We start from the raw sequence: 23478 nt of genomic DNA, 5'->3' as shown, positions 1-23478 counted from the left end.
CTTTTAGAACTCCCTTTATTGGGTAAGAAACATCTTGTTTGGGATGGGAATAGGAGGAGTTTGGGGCCTGTATACAGATAGATATGTATATGCAGTCAGCTGATTCAGGAGCATGAGTTTTGGTTGGTGAAATAACTATTCATATCTCCTGCAAGACAAACTCACAAGTCTAACTTTGCACCAAATATAGGATTTTTGAACTCTGCTAGAAATTATAATTATATCTTTCACCTAAAACAAGTGCAGAGTTAATTAACAGGCAGAGACTACCTATGTTCCCATAAAGCTAACATTTGCAACAACACTTGGAAATTAAAAACCAGAACGAGTGAGAAAACGAAGGGGTTCATCTTTACAGAATCAAAATTTCAAAATATTGACATGAGAGCAAAGTATACGAGGTTATGAAAGAATAACCAACAAATAGCAAGTCACCATAATTTACTCCAAAGACCAACCAAACCAAAAAAAATGGTATTTATTGTCAGATTAAAAGAAGCTACATGTTTACCAGTGCAAGCATAATCATGCTATTGACAGCAGAGCACTGAGACAGGTCCAAACTTAAGTTTACATTTAAGGCATTCATGACCATCATTACATGATTTTATGGAAATTAGGAAGCAGAGGTCCAGAAATGTTCAAAAAGACAGCAAAAACAAATTGTTGAACTGAATGCAACTTTAGGTTTGCAATTCTCGGCAGCCTTTAGGCAAGAGACTCCCGCTTTTTGTTTTCTCTGATTAGCTCTGTTCTCATTCTTCTGATTTCTGCTTCCTTCTCCATTCTCTCTTGCTGCAGTGAGCCAAATTCATAGTCATCAACATTTTATGCAAAAAGGATAAAGAAAATAAAATGAAAAAAAGGAAAGAAAAATCAAAGACGAGAAGGCATACTACAACTTGACAAAACAGACAATTTTGTTGTACACCAATGACACTTATGTGGTCTGTGGCTAACAGGCATATAGCTTTAAAAAAACCCTAAATGTTATAGTAAAAGAACCTTTGCCACATCATTCAGTACAAGACTACCAAGACCCATTCATTTGGTCGTTTATCACTGAAAACACTTTGGCTAGCAGAAAAACTGACATCTGTTATATAAGTACCATGAAAGTTTCCACCAAAAGTGGTATTTTCTGGACAAATCGACAATAGGCTTTGGTCCAAAGTTCAAGTGTCTATGTGATACACCAGGAGTAAGAAGGATAAAAGCCTATTTCTTGCCTTGTATTTTTGGCATAAAGGACTGTTGATTAGAATTTTGAATTGTTCACTGGGGATGTGGTCAGTATTTCTGCAATGACCTATTTTCTCCTTAAAAACTCTGACAATGGCCTTATGAAGGTATCAATTGTCAGTCTTGGCTTCAAAAGGACTCCAAAGGAAAATGAAGGTCACATCACCGACATGATTCTTCTACTAAGAGATTGTAACATGGATACACCTACGAGCCAAAAGGCAAAGAAAGCAAATGTTTGGATATTGCACTTCCAAGATTATTGTTGGAACATCCTAGAGTACTTTGATCATGGAAGTGGAAAAGTGACAAGTTATCTAGTATGAAGGTGCAGGTCAGTACTGGTATACAAGAGAGGCGGGAACACTTGAATGAGATGAATTCTACTTGTTATCTACTCCTTACTCAAAATATTTCAAGACCTTAACTAATGAGGTCCTCGAGAAGAAAAGGGGAACAACAGAAAGTATACTAGTTCTTTCCAAGCATCTGAAATATAAAGCAAAAACATTGCCAAGTCTTCTTCAAGATTCAAAGTTTGATATGCTTACAAGATTGACACAATAATGTGTGATTTAAATTTATTAGTGATAAATAGAACAAAAGCAACTATTAAGCCCAATTCCAAGCTAGTGGGGGTCGGCTCTATGAATCCTTGCTATTCATTTCACTCAATTTAGACTCATCTCATTTTAATATTTTATAAATGAGTTTCTCCAGTTCAATATATTTTTCTACATTTTCCACTGACATACAAATACTCCAAGAAGATTAAGTTGACTCCTAGCAACTATTGGACTACTGTGAGCGGAAAAAAAAAAAGACTACTGTGAGCGTACCAACAACACGAAGTTTTATATTCAACTAGTTGATATCGCCTGTATGAATATTTCTCTACCATTGAGCTCTATCTTTTTGTACATTTGTACGAATTCCACAAAATTATAGGTCTTTTTAGACAGCTTCCCATCATGGGTTCAAAACCAATGAATCTCGAGGTCTATGTATGACACGACCAAACCTACACATAACCGCCTCTTACTTATTTTTTATATGTGCTGTTTGCACATTTTGTCAGATTTGATCATCTCTAATCTTGTATAATAGCATATCCATCTTAATATTGTTTGTTTTTTATAAGGATATTCATCTTAACATTTGCATTTCTACGTCACTCATCCTACGGATATGTTGGATCTTAGAGGCTCATTAACATGTAATATTGTTGGCTCCATAGCCCTGTCAAAGGACTTCCCTTTCACTTCGATAGGCATCTTCCTATCAAATAATACTCCAGTGGCACTTCCCTTCAACCATGTTTTATTAATTCTGTTTTACATCATATTATCCATCATACAGTTCTCTTGGAACATCAAATTTCGATATATGAACGGTAAGCATTTAAGCATTACAGTCACATTTAATCTCACCTTGATTTCACTCGTCTTATGCTGGATAAACTTGCAGAGCATATCTCTTATTTTACTTCAAGTTATCTTAAGACCCTTGGCCTCCAGATTGTTTCTCCACAACTCAAGCTTTTGGTTGACATGCTCACGAGATTATTATTTGACACAACATAGTCTACAATCAACATATAATATACCTCAACTTGTACACTATTAGTTAGTTCATCCATAACTGAGGTAAACATATATCTCCTACCACAGTTCTCACACTTGTCACAACTTCGTAAAAATCCTCTATGACATCTATATATTTTACATGAATTCTTCTTTCTCCAGCACCTACTAAAGGACGTTAAAAAACCTGGTCAATGAATACCATGTGTTGATCATTCTTCCTTTCCATATAATTTTCATCAATCATCTTATCAAGAGTGTGGCCTATGTTGTAGATCTATAGCATAAATCAGTTCCAAACTGATTCATTGTTGCTCCTGTAATGTAGTGTCCCTAAGTGTATGTTCTTCACTCTTTCTGCTCAGTGCTCATAAGTTAAATGTTGTAATAGTTTTGCACAAGATAACAGATCAACATTCTAATACAATATATCTTCGAATTCCTGAGGTTCTCATCTAAGTTCCCCAAGAAGAAAGAGGAAACATTGCTAGGTACAATGGCCCTTGTTAAGCAACTAAACTATGAGTATCCTCCGCAAAACCTCCCAAGTCCCAACAATAGATGGAAACTAAGGGTGTATTTGTTATGGAGGAAAACATTACGTATTCCAGTTGTCCTAAATTTGGAAAACATTTACTCTAGGAAACAAGTTCCTTAAAAATGAGAAAAATGACCTCCCTAGCTGAAGCATGGTAAAGAAGTTGCATAAAAGTGACATTCCATGTTCATTGTCTCCTCTTACCCACCCAATTACCCCAGCCCCTGAACATCCCCATCCCCAAACCCCCACTACCCATCACATCTCACCTCCATAGTGTCTTGCTATATAAGATATATATGCATAATATTTTCTTGCTTACTTGCCAAACACTAGAAAACAAGCCAGAAACTCACTTGTTTTCTGAGAAAACATTTTCTACGAAAACATTTCCCATCATATCAAAGACACCCCTAACTAGCAACATGTAAAGCAAAGTTTCTTTCTTTTGTTAATTCAAAAACAGCAAACAATTCAAGCTTTTCTACCATCTGCAGGTTATACACAATAATATCATAATTTCCTTTCCGGAGAACACCATAAATCTGAAAGTCCGAAAAATCCAAACTTCAAGAAACTAATCACGATCCAGATCGAAAAAACCCAAAATCCAAAAACATAAAACCATTTAGAGTTCTGGCTCATTCCTCCTAAAAGGAAAAGATTCAATCCACGATTCTGAGGTCTATTTCATCCTAAAAGGAAGGGGAAAACAAAACTAGGGTTTGAAAATTTACCTTCTCATCCTGATGAAGAGCGATCCAGACATGGATTTTGTCCATGGTTTGCCAGAAAGCGAAGGCTCCTACAGACATAGCAAAGAACGTCGCAACTTTCACCATTTTCGCTAAGTTTTTGAGTCGGGATACTACAACAATCTTCTGTTTCCCTTCTGATCTTTTGCCCTTTCTGCCGTGTCCGCTGATACAACTACCGACGTCGTTTTGTCTTTTCTAGCTTTAAGATCTAGGAATGGAGTTGTTTGCATTTTGCACCCTTAACATTCACATTTTTAAAATTTTTTACTTTGGGCCACTTCTATGAAATTTTCAATATGATTATAATTTAAGCTTAATTAGAAACGTATAATTATAATTTATCTGATTATGATTCATGTCTATTATTAAAAGGATGGGGAGAGGTGAACGAAATTAAGAGTGGAAGGCAAATGAGATTTGGAAAAGAGAGGAGAGAGGACATAATATTGAATACTATTGATCTCAGTTTTATATAAACGAATACACTTGTATTTACTTATATCAACAAATGTAATTATATCAAATCTATATATTCCTTACGTATCCACCAGATATCAAATGTATTTAACAAATATAAATGGTATCATGTGTATTAATGAATACAAATTTATGTCAATGAACACGAGTTGTATCAAGTGTATGAACGAGATTGTATCAAGTGCATATATTCCTTGTGTATTCACTTTGTTCAAGTGTATATGTTTCTTGTATATTCACTTTGTATAAAGTGTACATGTTCCTTGTGTATTCATTTTGTTCAAGTGTATGTGTTCTTTGTGTATTCACTTTGTATCATGTGTATATGTTCTTTGTGTATTCACTTTATTCAAGTGTATATGTTCCCTGCGTATTCACTTTGTATCAAGTTATATATTCATTGTGTATTAACTATTTTCAAGTGTATATGTTCCCTGTGTATTCACTTTGTATCAAGTGTATATGTTCTTTGTGTATTCACGAGTTCGAAATGTAAATAAACCATAAAAAGATCAAAGTGACCAAAACAAGCCACTATTCTACTAAATAACTAAAATAGGCTTAGTGGAAGAAAAAATTTTGATTTATACAATATTCCAAACGTTTTCGTTAGTCTCAGAACGTGTATATTTTAATATTTTACACCTTGTAAAACGAAACTATTTCTTACACTTTGTAAAGTATATGTTTTTTTTCTTACACTTTATATGGTGAAAGAAAATCTTATATTTCAAGAAAAGTTACATTTCAAGAGTAGTAATGATTTATATGTGCATCAAATTTTACATTTTAAAAGTTGAAATCTCGGATCATGTTTTTTGAAGAATTTGAATTAAATTTCAAATTATAATTCCAAATTGCATATTTAATCATTAATTATAAATTATGATTTTATATCGTATGTTCAAACACAAGCTAAAGAAATCAAAACTATGTTTGTAACGATGAAATAGTGTGGCGTAGAATGTTGCTCGCGAGCCAGTGGAACCCAAATGATGTTGTTTGACAGAATATCATTTTTGTAATTAGTTTTAATTTACCTAAAGGAAAAATATAAATATTTTATATTTGACTAATCTCTTGGGGTAAAAAAGTTTGTCTCTTATAGATTGGGATTCAGCATTTCTTCTCACTTTACGTTATACAAGTAACTTTTAAAGTGTTAAAGAAATTTTTTGACTTTATATAAACTTTATAAAGCGTAAGAAATAATTTTGTTTTACAAGGTATAATCTGTTATATATTAAAATATATATGTTATGAGACTAACAGAAAACGTTTGAAATATTGCATAAAATTAAAAAATAAAATTCTTTAACTATGCCTATTTTAGTTACTTACAGGAATAATAACTTATTTTTGTCACTTTTATTTTTTTGTGACTTATTTAGATTCCAGACTTGTATATTCACTTTGTATCAAGTGTATCTATGAATATAAATTATATTAAATTGTATACATTTTGTATCATGTGTTGTATCTTTGAAAATAAATTAATACAATATTGTACATCTCCCTCGTTTAAGCATATTAAGAGTAAGTATAAATCGAAGACAAAAAAAAAAATGAAAGAAGCGAGGTCTCCACCATTTCTCGCTTGATACGAATTACTCACCTATAATTAATACTCCTTCTATCCCTATTTACTTGTCCATATTTTCTCTTTTAGATGTCCCTATTTACTTGTCAATTTTGACAAATCAAGCAAGGACAAATTTTTTCTTCCTATTATACCCTCATTTAAGCTATTTCAATTTCGTTTTTCTCATCTTGACTGACTGATAACCATTTTCACACCTAATCCTAGTATTCTTACTCCTAATTTTATCGCTCCTAGTAATATTAATATCTATAGCTAAGATTTGAACTTGAAACCTCCAGGTGAGTTTTGAACTCCTCAACTACTGAGCCAACCTTTAATTTTACATTTAGTAGGTTCAAATTCAATATATAGACATAAAATTACTTTAAAATACCATATATATACAATGTATTTTATTGCCAAGGGGGTTCAGGTGAACCCTCTCGACTACCTCTAGGTCTACCACTCTCTAGTATGTACATACATCCACCTGATAACATCTTCATTTTCGTAACATACATCTTTTGAGTAGGGGTATACACGACCGGATTGGTTCGGGTTTTTCAATTATCAAACCAAACCATTTGTATAAAAAGTTTAAATTTATAAACCAAACCAATCTAATAAAATTCGGATTTTTTCGGATTTTTCAACCTCGGGTTGGTTCAGTTTTTTCAAATACCAAAGCAAACCATTGTGTCAAATTTTTAAATTTATAAATCAAACCAAATAATAAACCTTGAATTTTTTCAGATTTTTGGATTTTCGGTAAAGTTTGCATAGAAACATATAATTAACTTGTGCTTCAAGTATTTCTTCAGTCCAACCAAAATACAATTATCTAGGTTTTTTATTTAAAAAATAACACAAACTATGAGATAAGTATTGATGATAAAAAAATATTCAATTAAAAATAATAATGAAATCATCATATAAAATAAATATTGTAAAGTCATAATGGAAATTACTATAATTTAAAAGTACTAAATCATGCTAAAATAGTTTAATAAGTAGTAGTGACATTACTATATATTTAAATATTTAAGAAAAATTAAAATTAGATTATGTATTTTAATTATCTAAACCAATGTAAAACTAAAGAACAAATATTCAATATTATTGATATTCTTAGCGTTGAATTGATGTTCTTTTTGCATTAATTTTAATTTGATTTTGATTTAAGTTTTATCATCAAAATCTATGAACTAAAATCTTTATTGTACCATTCTGAATTATAAGTTTTAAACTTGAAATAATATATTAGAAGATAAAACTAAGAAATAGTATAAAAATATTTTAAAATTATATCAAAGTAAATATTTTTATGTATAAAATAAATTTTAATAAAATAACATATATAATGTCGGATTGGTTCAGTCTGAGATTGATCTTTTTTAGTTTAAACCAAACCAACCCAAATATAGTCGGATTTTATTTTTCAATATAAGAGTTCAATCAACATTTATTCATATTTTAAAGTAATATAGATATAACAACAAATATAAGGTGGTGTAGATATAACAAATACAGTAACCTGTTACATATCACCATTAATTAAAATATTTCAGATTATAAAAAAAAAAAAGTCGATGTTGTTAGCAAACACAAATTAATAAGCTATAAAAATAAAGCACGTGAATTCGTGATTTTTATGCAAAACTAATATTTTATGAAGATATTTTTTTTCTAAATTGATATAATATTATGTGTCAATATCTATACTACAAGAAATCTAAATAGTCCATTAATTATTATTAACCTAGAAGACTAGCTTAGTATCAAGTTTTCTGTTTTTAGTTGTGCACACCCAAACGTGCATATTTTAGTTATTCTAAAAAATTTGTTTTTTCTTGATTCCAACTTTGTTTGTGTCAACAAACTAATCAAATACCTCGAGATTAATATGTATAAAGTTGACGTCTTCGAGCTATAATAATAATAATAATAATATATGCATTTAATCCGCGAGCTTTTATATTTTATTTTTGCTTAGTTGGGTCATTCCATATATTCTTTGATATCATAGTGAAGATTCTCATGAAAAACAATATATCTATGTAAAACTTTATCTCTGGACTCCATATGTATACAACAAAAAAGAAGAAGAGGTTTTTAATGATCAATTAAAATAATGTACTATGCGTAATTTTATTTTATTTTATTTGTTGGAAGTACTAAACCAATTTTAAGTATATGACAAACAATATAACAAGATCAGTAGCCGGCAAGAATAACACTAAGCAATTTTACTTATATTACATTACATCCATAGGCCATAACGTAGATTATTTTTATTCCATCAAATATAGTAATTTAACTTGTGTTATCAGCTAATTTGACTTACTTTTCTGTTTGTATAATACCATATATTTCTACCATACTCATACCCATTGGTTATTCTTTTTTAATATGTGATTTTTATTTTTGTTTTTGTTTTCGAACTATGCATATATATATATAGTACTAAAAATATGTTGATGTGCTCAGTGACAGACCCAGAATTTAGACCAACAAGTGTCGAAGAAGTAAAATCGCGCATATATATACAACGTAATTTTTTTATAAACAAGTGTCGATCATATCATCCCTCAAATATTATAAGGGCATAATATTATTTATATTATCAAGTTAATTGGCATAATTAAAACAACTTGTCTGGTAGTCATTGTTCAGTTAGAAAGTCACCTATACTGGATTTGAGAATACAACATAAAAATACAAACTTTTGAAGGGATATCATTGTCTTTAATTCTGATATAGTTCAAATTTTCTTATTTATGTGATTTTGAGCTTGTGATAATAATTTATAATTTAGAAAATGGGAAGGAAAGGTGGGCTTTTTAGATATGGTGATGGTGTTGATAAGTTGCTAATGTTTTTTGGTACTTTAGGATGCATTGGAGATGGCCTAATGACTCCTCTTAATATGTTTATTCTTAGTTCTCTTATTGATGATTATGGAGGTGCTTCTAATGATAATAATTCTTTCACTAATTCTATTGTGGACAAGGTACTTAATTTAATTTCAGAATCTATAAATTAGTTAACTCATTCATGAGATAAAAATTCGCGTATTAGTTCAATTCTTCCATGTACTTGAAACAGTACTCGCTCAGGTTGCTTTATGTTGCTATTGGAGTTGGTATATCTGCTTGCATTGGTATGTATCTCACACTTTTTTAATTAGAGTCGGGGATTTGAACCTTATGAGTTTGAGATTCTAGTCTTTTTAAGATACTGTGTTCTAAATTACGTAATGATATGTAGGGGGAATCTGTTGGACAAGAAGTGCAGAGAGACAAACGAGTCGAATAAGGATGGAGTACTTAAAATCAGTGCTTAGGCAAGAAGTTAGTTTCTTTGATAAACAAGATGGTTCCTCTAGTACTAGTTTTCAAGTTGTTTCCACAATTTCAGCTGATGCTCATTCAATACAAGATGCTATAGCGGAGAAGGTCTTATATCATTCTTTCTCAAGTTAGATATGTAATTTTTACTCTGTGTTTCTGAGTTTAGATTAATTAGTTTCGCGTATGATCACTGAACTTTACTAAATGCATCCATTATAACGATCAAAATCTACTAATCCAGGTGATTTCATTGTTATAGTAGGTAAAGTTGAGTGATCGGGCATGCTTGAAATTAACGGACATTTTCTCCTTTTGTTGCAGATACCTAATTGTATTGCTCATCTGTCAACGTTCATTTTTGGACTTATTCTTGCTTTCTACCTCTCATGGAGACTAGCATTAGCTTCAGTTCCATTTTCACTTGGTTTTGTTATACCTGGTGTAGCATTTGGGAAGCTACTTATGATCCAGGGAATGAAGATGAAGGATGCTTATGGAGTAGCAGGGAGTGTAGCAGAACAAGCAATTTCATCGATTCGGACAGTTTACTCTTATGTTGGGGAAAATGAAACACTAAAAAGATTCAGCATTGGTCTTGAGGAAAGTTTGAATCTTGGTGTGAAACAAGGGCTTACTAAGGGGTTGTTGTTAGGAAGTATGGGAATGATATATGTGTCGTGGGCATTTCAATCATGGGCAGGGAGTGTACTCGTTGCTAATAGAGGAGAAAGTGGTGGTCGCGTTTTCATATCAGCTCTTTGTGTTGTTCTTGGAGGACTGTAAGTCTCATTTTATAAAATTACTTCTCATCACACTTAACTAATGGTACTTTGCAACCGTTGTCTCAAAACTTTATTCGCTATAACAGGTTCAGTAACCTTGATGGATAGGTTTTATCGTTAGTAGATCACGTTCAGTACCTTAGTAGGTTTTATCGCTGTAGTGGTTTATTTTGCTTATTATCACGAAAGGTAAATTTCCTGTTAAAATTACTTCTCATCACACTTAACTAATGGTACTTTGCAACCGTTGTCTCAAAACTTTATTCGCTATAACAGGTTCAGTAACCTTGATGGATAGGTTTTATCGTTAGTAGATCACGTTCAGTATCTTAGTAGGTTTTATCGCTGTAGTGGTTTATTTTGCTTATTATCACGAAAGGTAAATTTCCTGTTAAAATTACATTCAACATGACAAGTGATTGTAGCAAATTTTGATATTTCCAAGGCTTGGTTTGTGATTATAGGTCTTGTATGAGTGCACTTCCTAATATCTCATTCATCGTTGAGGCAACAACTGCTGCTGCAAGAATTTTTGAACTAATCGATCGTGTTCCTCAAATAGATTCTGAAGATGGTAAAGGGAAAATTCTAGCATATGTAAGAGGAGATATCGAGTTCAAGGAAGTAACTTTTATCTATCCATCAAGACGAGATGTTCAGGTCCTCCAAGATTTTAGTCTTAAAGTGAAAGCTGGAAAGACAGTAGCAATTGTGGGAGGCAGTGGTTCCGGAAAGTCCACTGTCATTTCATTGCTAGAAAGATTTTATGATCCAATTAAAGGTGATATCTTTCTTGATGGACATAAAATAAAGAGACTGCAGCTTAAATGGTTGAGATCTCAGATGGGGCTTGTAAATCAGGAGCCTGTTCTGTTTGCTACATCCATCAAGGAAAATATACTCTTCGGAAAAGAAGGAGCTTCGATAAAGATGGTTGTCGAAGCTGCTAAGGCTGCAAATGCACATGAATTTGTAGCCTCTTTACCAGATGGATATGATACTCATGTAAGCTAATATCTTTTGCTTCTTCTTTTAGATGTTGCTATCTGTTACTTTTTGTTGTTTGACGAAGTTCGAATTGGATTTTAGGTGGGACAATTTGGTTTTCAATTGTCTGGAGGACAGAAGCAAAGGATTGCTATAGCAAGGGCGTTGATTAAGGACCCGAAAATTCTTTTACTCGATGAAGCTACAAGCGCGCTGGATGCACAATCAGAAAGAATTGTTCAAGAGGCTCTAGACCAGGCTTCACAAGGAAGGACAACAATCATCGTTGCCCATCGCCTCAGTACAATACGCCGGGCTGATAAAATTGTAGTCGTTGAGTCGGGGAAAATTGTTGAATCTGGTTCTCATGATGATCTAATGTGTAAGACTGATGAAGAAGGTGGAGTTTACTTTAAAATGGTCAAGTTGCAGCAATCAACAGCAAACAATGAAGGCCCATCTAGTCCGTATCTTCCTAACGAGACAAGAAGCTACATGAGAAGGGGTTATAATATGCCTAGGTCCCCTTATGTCGCTACGTCAAGTTGGCAAAATAGCCCTGCCTCTTCTTTTACTCCAGCAATAAGTGCCAGTTATGCTCCCACCATTCATACATGCCCTTATTATGGAAGTGACGATGAGTATTTGGAGAACTTCTCTCATCCAAGTCCCTCAATGTGGCGTTTGCTTCAAATGAATGCACCAGAGTGGAAGATAGCTTTGTTGGGATGTTTAGGAGCTGTTACATTTGGTGTACTTCAACCACTTTATGCATTTTGCTTGGGATCAGTTGTATCAGCATATACATCAAATGATATCTCAAAGATAAAGTCGGAGATCAAAATCTACAGCATAGTCTTTTTGAGCATAGGTGTGACAAGTTTCATTGCCAATCTACTCCAACATTACAATTTCGCTAAAATGGGTGAAAAGCTGACCAAGAGAATCAGGGAAATGGTGCTTTCAAACTTGCTCACATTTGAAGTGGGATGGTATGATCGAGATGAGAACACAAGTGCTGCAGTTTGTGCAAGACTCTCCACTGAAGCCCGTATGGTTCGATCCCTAGTTGGTGATTGTATGTCATTGCTACTACAGGTTTTTGTCAGTGCTTCGACTGCTTTTGTGCTTGCATTGATAGTCGCATGGAGAGTTGCTATTGTACTAATATCTATACAACCTTTACTCATAGCAAGCTTCTACTCGCGAAGTGTTCTGATGAAAAGAATGTCAGAAAGATCCCAAAAGGCACAGAGTGAAGGAAGTCAGCTAGCAAGTGAAGCAGTGATCAATCACAGGACCATCACCGCCTTCTCTTCTCAAGATCGAATGTTGGACCTCTTTGCTGAAACTCAGAAAGGCCCGAGAAAAGAAAATATTCAACAGTCATTGCTTTCTGGTGCTGGCTTGTTTTGCTCTCAGTTTTTAACCACAGCTGCCATTGCCTTAACATATTGGTATGGGGGAAGACTAATGAACAGAAAGTTACTAACTTCAAAGCACCTATTTCAAGTTTTCTTCCTTTTGATGAGTACCGGAAAAAATATAGCAGATACAGGAAGTATGACTTCTGATTTAGCAAGAGGTAGCAGTGCAGTTGCATCTGTATTCGCTATCTTAGACCGAAAGACTGAGATTGAACCTGAGAACTCTGAAGGGATTAAAGTCATTAAGGTATTAAAAGGAAAGATAGAGTTGAAGAATGTCTTCTTTTACTATCCGTCGAGGCCTGATCAAGCAATCTTCCAAGGAATGAATCTGAAGATTGAATCAGGAAAAACAGTAGCACTTGTCGGGCAAAGTGGTTCTGGAAAATCTACAATCATTGGCTTGATAGAAAGATTCTATGATCCAATAAAGGGACAAGTTCTAATCGATGACAGAGACATCAAAAGCTACAACTTGAAGAGCTTAAGATCACAAATTGCTCTAGTGAGTCAAGAACCTACCCTATTTGCAGGATCCATACGCGAAAATATCATTTACGGAAAAGAAGAAGCTACAGAGTCTGAAATCAAGAAAGCTGCCATTCGTGCTAACGCCCATGAATTTATAAGGTATGATCAAATAAAAATAAATCTCTCCATTACATTTTGAAACAAATACTTAAAAAACTACAATCTTGTAATATAATGCAGTGCTATGGAAGATGGTTATGAAACTTATTGTGGTGAAAGAGGAGTCCAACTCTCAGGAGGGCAAAGGCAAAGAATAGCACTTGCACGAGCGATACTAAAGAATCCAACTATACTTCTCCTAGACGAGGCAACTAGTGCGCTTGACAGTGTATCTGAGAACTTAGTACAAGAAGCATTGGAGAAAATGATGATGAGTAGAACAAGTGTAGTTGTAGCTCATCGATTATCAACGATACAGAAGGCAGACACCATAGCTGTGATTAAAAATGGAAAGGTTGTGGAACAAGGATCACATTCTCAGCTGCTTGCCCTTGGAAACAATGGCTCATATTATGGACTTATGAAGTTGCAATCTGGCCATTCTCCTTATAGGTGAAACTTTTTGATCTTAAAGAATATGATTATGCTTAATTATTTCTGAATACATGTATGGGCCGGTTCAGATACACACGAGTCAGTTAAGGTGTAATTTTCTCCGGGATATACTGTATTCAAAACGTGATTCACATGTGATTGGGATACACGTACTCGCTTGCTCACCTCTCTCTGTGTCTTTATATCTGTATTTCAAAATGTACGTGAGATTCAAAGTTTGATCTAGTATATTGGAATTTAGCAGCCTCAACCTACATTGAAAAGAGTCTAGTGCCTTTTTTCCTTCGAAGCTTTACATTTTTAGTATAGATATGTTGTAATCTTTAACTAGTAACATTTACTTATGAAATTTCTTTTTTAATCTCAAAAACCTATATTTTTATTTGATTATGATATTTATATTGAAATTTAATACATATTTTTATTTGATTCTAATATCCATATTGAAATTTAATTATTTAAAAATTTACGCTGTGTAGAGCCCTTATAGAAGAGAGTAATTTTTTTACTCTTTTTTAAAAACTAAGTTCTCGAACAAGTGCAAGGCACGTGTATTTCATATCATTTTAAACTATACGAACACACAGTCAACTATGAACCTGTGTGCTCCAAACAAAGTCCATGTCCACATTTCAAAGTTCAAATATGCAAAGCCATTCACAGATCAACTTATATTTGAATTTGAGTTTTATTGCAATAGAATTTTTTCATAAATAGATGCTATACTAAAAGAAGTGAATATACTGTTAGCTTAGTAATAATACAAAAAGTGTTGGTCAATATTTGTAGCTAAATCAATTATATTAGAATAGATTTATCTGAAGTAGACTCTTTTTGGAGGAGAAACCTAACCAAAGAAGACAAATGAAATAATTGGACAAACCCACCTTATGATACACTTTATAGAGTATTTAACAAATGTGAAAAGATTGATCAGAATAAATATCGTTGAGAAGATTAAACTATATACAACCAATAATAATAATAAAAAAAATTATATCATATCATATTATACTAAAAGTGGGAAGTTCCATAGCTGAAAGTTGAATTACAAAAATATCTCTAATCATATTTAAAATAACCACTTTGTCCTGATCATTTAACTAATGTATCAAACTTTTCCTATTACAACATTTATATCTTTTATCTTTTAAACTTTAATCAGTTATATAATCTATACTTTTCATATTTTTTGCACTTTATAAAGTTAGCATCCTGTCAAATTTCTTTGTCATTATATTCTTACTCCTGTTCTGTTAGACTACACAAAAAGCTATTATTATCGCCCTCTTATTTGTTGAGTTTACCCTACCATAAGGTAATACTTTTTTGTTTTTCCTTTGAACAAGTTCAATTTCTGTTTACTGCTTAAATTTGGCTTGTGTTTATGCAATAATGTGTATAGATATCATTTTTTATTTTATTTATTTCACACACTCTGTATTTTTAGTTTGCTCCAAAAAGTATCACTTTGGAAGTAGCTATTGAATCAAATTCATAAGTATGGAGTATATATTTCATGAGTCTGATTTTAAATCTAACTTTATTGGTTTCATTTAGTGTCATTTTTGTATGCTTTTGTGGCCTCTCAATTCTTATTTAGTATGTATATTTATTTTTAAAACATTATTAGTATCATACCTAAAATTGCTATCTTCGTGAAGAAATAGAATAACTCCCAAGCATATATCTCATTTGTTATATGACATATAAATAATATTACATTACAAATATATGTTGCATTTGAATCTACTTTTTTCAACTAAATGACTGTTCAATTGCTAAATAGAGTACTGTTATTTGTAGTTTTGATGATTTGACAAACTTAGGGATCTTGTAAAGGTACCAGGTTTCTTACTTGAGTATTGCAGGTTTCTTACTTGAGTATTGCAGATGAAACAAACCCAGGGACCTAGTAGAGGTACCAGTATCTCATGATGACGAGCCAGTTGACTGCCAACTGGAGATGGTACAGAAAGTAGGTGCACACTTCCCGATGGCGTCAGAAAGTGTGACTTTTCAACCAATGGCAAAGAGGTTTAGGAAAGTGACTTGTCCATATAAAAGGCACTTTCCTAAACATTTTTGGTAGTTTTTGCTACTTGAGAGAAACCTCTTCAAGAACATTTGCAAAGGCTGCTAGAAAACAAAGGTAGAATTATTCCAAGAACAACAGCAATCTCTGGAGATTTTCGTGTAGTTGTTTAGGAATACATTCTCTTGTTCTTAAACTGTAAATATTCCTGAATCTATAAAGGAATCAGTGTGTAGTGTTAAAAGTCTAGGTTGTCCAAGTGGGATAGCATAGTGGGTAGATAGTTTTCTACTTAGGCTTGTTAAGCAATAGGGACTATTGCTTAAACGTGAGATTAAAAACTTTTTCTCACATTTGGTGTAATCGTGTTTTACTTTTGCTTTTGAAGATTAGTGAAAATGATTGAAAATCCCGTGAGACAGGTCGTGGTTTTACTCCCTTAAGCAAGGAGGTTTCCACGTAAAATCATCGTGTTGATTTTACTGCATTTAACTCTCTGGTTTTATTCATTAGTGTAGTAAGGGACCTGGTCAATTACTTGTTAAGTGAAAGCATATATTCTATCAAGTGGTATCAGAGCAGGCACTATCTATTTGGTTAACACCAAAGAAATGATATTTGCTCTAGAATGGCAGCTCCACTTAACCTCGAAGAAGGTCAGTCGTCAACAAGACCTCCCCGTTTCAATGGACATTTCTACAGTTGGTGGAAAGTTAGAATGCACGATTACCTCATGGCTGAAGACACTGAGTTATGGGATATTGTACTGGATGGACCGTTCGTTCCAACGATAGAAGAAAAGGATGGAGAGAAGACTATTCTTGTTCCAAAGCCTAGAAAAAGATTGAAAAAGGTTTCAAAGCTAATACTCTTCTTGTCTGTGGGATAGGACCTGATGAGTACAACAGAGTGTCAGCTTGTGAGTCTGCTAAGGAAATTTGGGACTGTTTGAAGACTGCACATGAAGGAACTGAACAAGTCAAAGAATCTAAGATTGACATGCTTACCTCACGGTATGAGAACTTCAAAATGAAGGAAGGAGAAACAATAAATGACATGTTCACCAAGTTGTCTTCCATTACAAATGAGCTGCGAAGTCTGGGTGAACCTATAAGCATGACCAAACAAGTCAGAAAAGTGCTTCGAATTCTTCCAAAGTCTTGGGAAAACAAGGTTGATGCCATTACAGAAGTCAAGGATTTGAAGGCGCTGACTATGGATGCTTTGATTGGTAATCTGAAGACACATGAGATGAATCGAAATTACGATTTGTCAAAGAAGGAAGCCAAGAAGGACAAGTCATTGATGCTGAAGTACAAATCAGATGAAGATTCCAGTGATGATGATATGGCATATCTCATCAGCAGATTTCAAAAAATTGTTTAGGAAAAACAAAGTTTATAAAAGAGGAACAAATGGTACTCGAAAAGCTGCTCAAGGTGATACTTGCTACAAGTGTGGAAAAACTGGGCACTTCATCAGAGAGTGTCCTTTGCTCAAGAATGAAAACAAGGAACATCAAAAACCAAGAAGTGACAAAGAGAATAGAAGGGACCTGGTACTCGGCAAGAGAGATCGAAAAGCTACTGCAGATTTGGTTGTCAAAAGGGATCTTGCTGCATGGGGGATTCCTCAAGTGATTCAGAAGACCCTGATGAGCCAAAAGATGTGTCCATGGTTGCTGTACATGAGGAGGAAACTGTCTTCAATGAAATGTTTGCTCTCATGGCTCACACAGAATATGAAGAAGAGGACAATCAGGTAACTCTTTTAGATATGAAAAATGACTTGGATAAATATTCTCTTAAAAAATTGAGAACTTTGGCAAAAGTCATGATTGATTCTGTGATAGAATTAGCATATGAAAAAGACACCATGAATGCTGAACTTGACAGTTTAACTGAAAACAAAGTTAAACTTGAAGAGAAAATGTTAAAAATGGTGTCTCTAGAGTCAAATAACTCTGAACTTAAGAACCAGTTGAACCAGATTACTGAAGAAGTTGAAAAGCTGAATGGAATATCAAATGGTTTGCAAGCTGAAATTCAAGAAAAATTGACAAATTCTGAGAAAAAACTTGGTCTGTCGCTTGAAAAGTATAACAAATTAGAACAGGATATTGTCAAACTTAAGGAAGAACTTGAAAAATCCCTTAAGTGGACAAAATCCTCAAAGTTACTGTCAAATGCAACAAATCAGAGTAATTTCAATAAGAAAGGACTAGGAAGTTCGAACATCACTCCTCCTTATAATCCTCACAGTAAGTATGTGTTTGTGTCTGACAATCTGCTATGTCTTCACTGTAGTAAGAATGGACATTTGAAGGGTGAGCGTTCTAGCTGGAGAAACTCCTGTGAAAGGCTCTCTTATTATGCTGAAAGGCAAAATTTACCAAAAGAGAGACCTGGTCCTCCAAAGCATGTTTCAACTCACAGATTTTCAAAGAAAAAATCTGTCCCTACTCCCATGTCCTTTGTTAGAAAGCTTCAAAATCTACCCTATTGGACTAAATACAATCTAATTACTCCTTTGTCTGCCTTCTGGGAACTCAAATTGGAATGGGTTCCCAAGCTAAACAAGTGATCATTGATGCAGGTGAGTGAGAGGAGCAGCAGTCAATGTTGGTATATGGACAGTGGATGCTCTAAGCATATGACTGGTGATGTAAAAAACTTCCTCTCACTCAAGACACTTCAAGGAGGAGGTGTCTCTTTGGTGACGGAAAGAAGGGGTACATTTTGGGAGTTGGCAAAGTAGGAAGATCTCTTGAAGATTCAATTGACAATGTGTATCATGTGGATGGGTTGAAGTACATCTTGTTGAGTGTGTCAGAAATCTGTGACAAAAGAAATGAGGTCACGTTTACTTCTGAGAAATGCACTGTGGTGAGTCTAACTACAAACAAGGTAATTCTCACTGCACAGAGAAGTAAAAATATGTATGTGGCAAACTTAGAAATGTCTCATGGAGATGACCTAACATGTCTTAGTGCTCAGAATGAGAATGCTGATCTCTGGCATCGTAGGCTGGGGCATGTGAGCTCATCTTTATTGAACAAATTGATTTCTAAGGATCTGGTCCGAGGTCTGCCCAAGCTGAAGTTTGCTGAAAATAAAATTTGTGAAGCTTGTGTTAAAGGAAAGCAAATCAGATCATCCTTTAAGCCCAAAAAGCAAGTAACATCATCAAGAACACTAGAGCTGCTTCATATGGACTTGTGTGGACCCTTAAAGGTTCAAAGCATAAATGGCAAGAAGTACATTTTGGTGATTGTTGATGATTACTCGAGATACACTTGGACAAGATTCTTGAGATCAAAGGCAGACACAGCTAAAGAGTTGGTGGTATTTTTCAAAATGATTCAAACCAAATTGAATCAAGTTATTTGCAGCATTCGATCTGATCATGGTACTGAGTTTGAGAACTCAACACTGGATAAATTCTGCATGGAAAATGTTACGAGCCATAATTTTTCTACTCCAAGAACTCCTCAACAAAATGGAGTAGTTGAAAGAAAAAACAGAATCTTGGTGAACATTGCCAGAACTATGATTATTGAATCAAATCTTCCTCAAAATTTCTGGGCTGAAGCTGTTAACACAGCATGTCATGTTACCAACAGGTGTCTAATAAGAGTTGTTTTGAATAAGACCCCATATGAGCTGCTCAACAACAGAAAGCCAATGCTTTGCTATCTTAGAGCATTCGAATGCAGATGTTTCATGCTGAATAATGGAAAGGATGATTTGGGAAAATTTGATCATAGAAGTGATGAAGGAGTGTTTGTTGGATATTCTTCATCCAGCAAAGCTTACAGAATATTCAACAAACGAACTCAATGCATTGAAGAAAGCATTCATGTTGTATTTGATGAAGTGGAAGCTTGAAGAATGATGGAACAAATGATGATGATGATGTGATGAAAATGTTCAAATCAAAGAAGACCGAAGGAGGTGAAGCTGATGCAGATCAACAACTGAAAAATGACTATGATGATCAGAATCATAGTCTACTTGAAGAGGCTGCTGAGGTTGAAAAGGATGATATGGTACCTGGTACTACTCAAAATTCCAGCCAGAGTACATCAGACTCCCCAGAAAATGATGTCACTCTTGATGAAGAAGAACATGCTGATCAGGTCAATCAGTCTGCTCCAAGGTCAGGATGGAAGCATAGTTCATCACATTCTCTTGATAATCTTATTTCTCCTTTGAATTCTGGAAATTCATACTAGATCAAAAACAAGAAATCTAGTTGCATTCTCAGCATTCATATCATCTATTGAGCCCAAGAATGTGAAAGAAGCATTAGGTGATGCAGACTGGATCAATTCTATGCAAGAAGAACTTCATCAGTTTGAAAGAAGCAAGGTATGGTACCTGGTTCCTCGACCTGAAGGCAGAACAGTAATAGGAACTAGATGGGTTTTTAGAAACAAGCTTGATGAAAATGGAGTGATTACTAGTTTTAAATCCAGGTTGGTGGTGCAAGGATACAATCAAGAAGAAGGAATAGACTATGATGAGACTTTTGCACTTGTAGCCAGAATGGAAGCTATTAGAATTTTAATAGCTTTTGATGCATTTATTGGGTTCAAGCTGTATCAAATGGATGTGAAGAGTGCATTTATGAATGGAGATCTCAAAGAGGAGGTATTTGTCAAGCAACCTCCTGGTTTTGAAGATGCAGAGCTACCAAATCATGTGTTCAGATTGAATAAGGCACTATATGGTCTGAAGCAAGCTCCAAGAGCATGGTATGAAAGGTTGTCAAAGTTTCTGCTGAAGAATGGTTTCAAACGAGGCAAGATAGACAATACTTTTTTCTTATTAAAAAGAGAACAAGAATTGCTTATCATTCAAGTTTATGTGGATGACATAATTTTTTGGAGCTACTTCAGAACATTTGTGTGAAGAATTCTCATCTTTAATGGGAAAGGAGTTTGAAATGAGCATGATGGGTGAATTGACATTCTTCCTGGGTCTGCAAATCAAGCAATCATCAAATGGGATTTCAATATGTCAGGAGAAGTACATTAAGGAGCTGCTGAAGAAATTCAATATGTTTGATTCTAAACCTATTGATACTCCTATGGGAACAAATTCCAAGATGATAGTAGAAGAATCTGATCCTCTTGTGAATCAGACAATGTACAGGGGAATCATTGGATCCTTGTTATATCTGACTGCTAGCAGGCCTGATATTGTGTATAGTGTTGGAATGTGTACTAGGTTTCAAGCATGTCCTCGTGATTCACACTTGAAGGCTGCAAAACATATTCTCAGATACTTGAAGAAAACAGGGGACCTGGTTCTCTTCTATCCTGCAGGTGATACTTTTGATCTGGTTGGTTTTGTAGATGCTGATTTTGCTGTTTATCAAGTTGACAAGAAGAGTACCTCTGGAATGGCTCATTTCCTTGGATCATCACTTATCTCTTGGGGTACCAAGAAGCAGAACTCTGTGGCTCTTTCAACTGCTGAAGCTGAATATGTAGCTGCTGCAGCTTGTTGTTCTCAGTTGTTGTGGATCAGGCAACACATGGAAGATTTTGGGATTCACATCAAAGCAATTCCTCTTATGTGTGACAATACTAGTGCTGTTAGTATGGGAAAGAATCCAGTCCACCATAAGAGAACAAAGCATATTGATGTTAGACATCACTTTTTGAGAGATAATGTTGAGAAGGGAAATATTGTGCTCACATATTGTCCAACGGAGGAGCAAATTGCAGACATCTTCACCAAGGCTCTCAGCAAGGATCAATTTGAGAGAAATCGGTTGAAGTTGGGCATGTTGATCTCCAGTGATGCTCTTAGCTTCCAACAGTTGAACTCCCTTGATTGCTAAAATTGCAGTGCAAGTATCCTTTGTGTGAATATTTAAATATTTAACAAAGATCCTTTTTGTGCCTTTTGTAGGTATACTCTTAGTAAGGACCTGCTTAGCAAGGGAAGCAACTAGAACAACTGAGGAATGAAATTTAACTGTGCTATGGTACCTGGTGCCTGTCCAGGTTAGCATTTATACATTAAATTGAAACTGAAAAATATGACCGTTGATAATGCCACGTATCAGTCATCGGTTACTCTGACCATTTGTCCCATCGTTTCTCTCTCAAACGACACATCCGATCACGGACCTGACACCTTTTCATGCCTTTTAAAAACCCCATTTACTTCTTTTGAAATCCTCATCTGTCTCTTAACTTTCTTCTTGTTCACTAAGGGTTTTAGCAAAAAGCTAAAAAGGCAAAAAAAAAATTCTTCTTCTTCTCTTAACTGTTCAAAGAAACCATTTTTTTTTAAAAAAAAAACATGTCTTCTCCTTCATCTTCCTCCAAACAGATGCTAAATGCTCTGAGTGAAATAGATCCTCTTGCCTTCTACTCTCCGACCACTACATAGGTCCAGTTCTCAACAAGACACTCCTGATAATCTCTTCTATGTCATAGATCTGAACAGTTTAGTCGTGCCTACCGGACCTGGTCCGTTTCAAGACATGTTGCCTGACAATCTGTTTGAAGGGGATCTACCTAAGCATAAGGCCTCTGAGTCAAACATATTGGCAGCGAGTGAAGAGTTGATGATTGAAAGTTTGGCTATGATGCAGGAAGAAGCAATGGTGGAGCAAACTGAAGTATTGGAGAGGGAAGAGGTAAGAACCACTCAACCTATTTTTGATAAAACCCGTGATATAGGAAGGTACTCTTCTTCCTCTTCCTCTGACTCTGAAAGCGAGGAGGAACCCTTAAAATGGATGGTTGAGAGAAGAGAAGCGGAGAAATCTAGAAAAGGGAAGGAGAAGGTTGTAGAGAAGGCCCCTAGGAGACGACCTACTACTAGGTCTGCCGCTCAAAAGTTGATGGCAGATGCCTTGAAAGCTAGTGCACGTTCTACTGCTGCAGTTAGAAGTGCAAGAACTTTCAAGGTATCAAATTTTAGAATACCTGAGGCTAATGTGGTTGAGTTGTCTGGTAAAGAAGTGGAAAAGAAAACTAAGAAAAAGAGATCAGAGAAGAAAAAGGAAAAAGTTTCAAAACGACTGGAAAAAACACAAAGTTGAAAAAGAAGAGTTCTGAGGGAAAAAGGAAGAGGTCACAGGGACCTGGTGCCCAAGCCAGGAGAGATGAAGGTGTCAACTTGAAGGAAGTTGTTGACAGCCTGAGAAACCAAGCTGTCTTGGCAGGAAGAATTTTTGATATGGGGATCATAACTCTTCCTGGCATGGATTCTCGTCACGATATGGTAGAGATCCAATCTTGGTTACACTTGTTCAACAGGAAATCCCCCATCCTCCATGAAGAAGAAGTGCGCGAATTTTACTATAATATTCAATTCAAGGACGATGGGAGCATCCTCACACGAGTAAATAACATTGTTGTATGTTTAGATGAGGGTGTGTTGAGCAAAATTCTCAAGGTGCCTAGAGAGGGGACCCGATCTGTACTGGGCAGATCTTGCTCTTCTGAGTTTGCTGCTGTGATTTCTAAGACACCCACAACCAAGGTTGCTGGGATTTATAAGAAAATCATGAAGAGTGAGTACCAGTTGGTCTTTGAGTTCATCAACAAAGTTCTCCTTCCTCGCACTGAAAAGAGGGCAGTAGCAACTGCTGCTGATTTGTTTGTG

At 34.8% G+C, this 23478-nt stretch overlaps 3 protein-coding genes across 3 annotated transcripts; 2 read left to right on the top strand and 1 right to left on the bottom strand.

Moving 5' to 3' along the window:
• Positions 1 to 440: 440 nt before the first annotated feature.
• LOC101250016 (uncharacterized) lies at positions 441 to 4225 on the bottom strand (the record flags this gene model as incomplete). Its single annotated transcript, NM_001366387.1, is given in 2 exon segments — positions 441 to 795; positions 4101 to 4225. Coding segments are annotated over 2 exon segments (192 nt in total). The 3' UTR covers positions 441 to 708.
• A 4048-nt stretch (positions 4226 to 8273) lies between these two features.
• On the top strand, positions 8274 to 13974 carry ABCB19 (ABC transporter B family member 19). The gene is made up of 7 exons (XM_004239442.2): positions 8274 to 9190; positions 9286 to 9340; positions 9448 to 9635; positions 9852 to 10309; positions 10777 to 11317; positions 11402 to 13356; positions 13438 to 13974. The coding sequence occupies exons 1-7, from the start codon at positions 8999 to 9001 to the stop codon at positions 13811 to 13813; spliced, it is 3765 nt and encodes a 1254-aa protein (XP_004239490.2). The 5' UTR covers positions 8274 to 8998; the 3' UTR covers positions 13814 to 13974.
• Positions 13975 to 17467: 3493 nt separating this feature from the next.
• LOC138348613 (uncharacterized) lies at positions 17468 to 18430 on the top strand. The gene has a single exon (XM_069298163.1). It carries the CDS (start codon positions 17468 to 17470, stop codon positions 18428 to 18430), a length of 963 nt encoding a protein of 320 aa, XP_069154264.1.
• The last annotated feature ends 5048 nt before the right edge of the window (positions 18431 to 23478 follow it).

This window comes from Solanum lycopersicum, chromosome 5 (genome assembly GCF_036512215.1).
Source record: "Solanum lycopersicum chromosome 5, SLM_r2.1".
NCBI lineage: Eukaryota > Viridiplantae > Streptophyta > Magnoliopsida > Solanales > Solanaceae > Solanum > Solanum lycopersicum.
This window is presented reverse-complemented; position numbering and strand designations above follow the sequence as displayed.

What these genes read in the sequence shown, in the direction of transcription:
- ABCB19 (XM_004239442.2), top strand. Translation starts at nt 8,999, where the DNA reads ATGGGAAGGAAAGGTGGGCTTTTTAGATATGGTGATGGTGTTGATAAG. An exon ending in AAGATGCTATAGCGGAGAAG is followed by an intron (nt 9,636 to 9,851) that starts GTCTTATATCAT and finishes CTTTTGTTGCAG; the next exon opens with ATACCTAATTGTATTGCTCA. An exon ending in TGTGTTGTTCTTGGAGGACT is followed by an intron (nt 10,310 to 10,776) that starts GTAAGTCTCATT and finishes TTGTGATTATAG; the next exon opens with GTCTTGTATGAGTGCACTTC.
- LOC138348613 (XM_069298163.1), top strand. Translation starts at nt 17,468, where the DNA reads ATGGGGGATTCCTCAAGTGATTCAGAAGACCCTGATGAGCCAAAAGAT.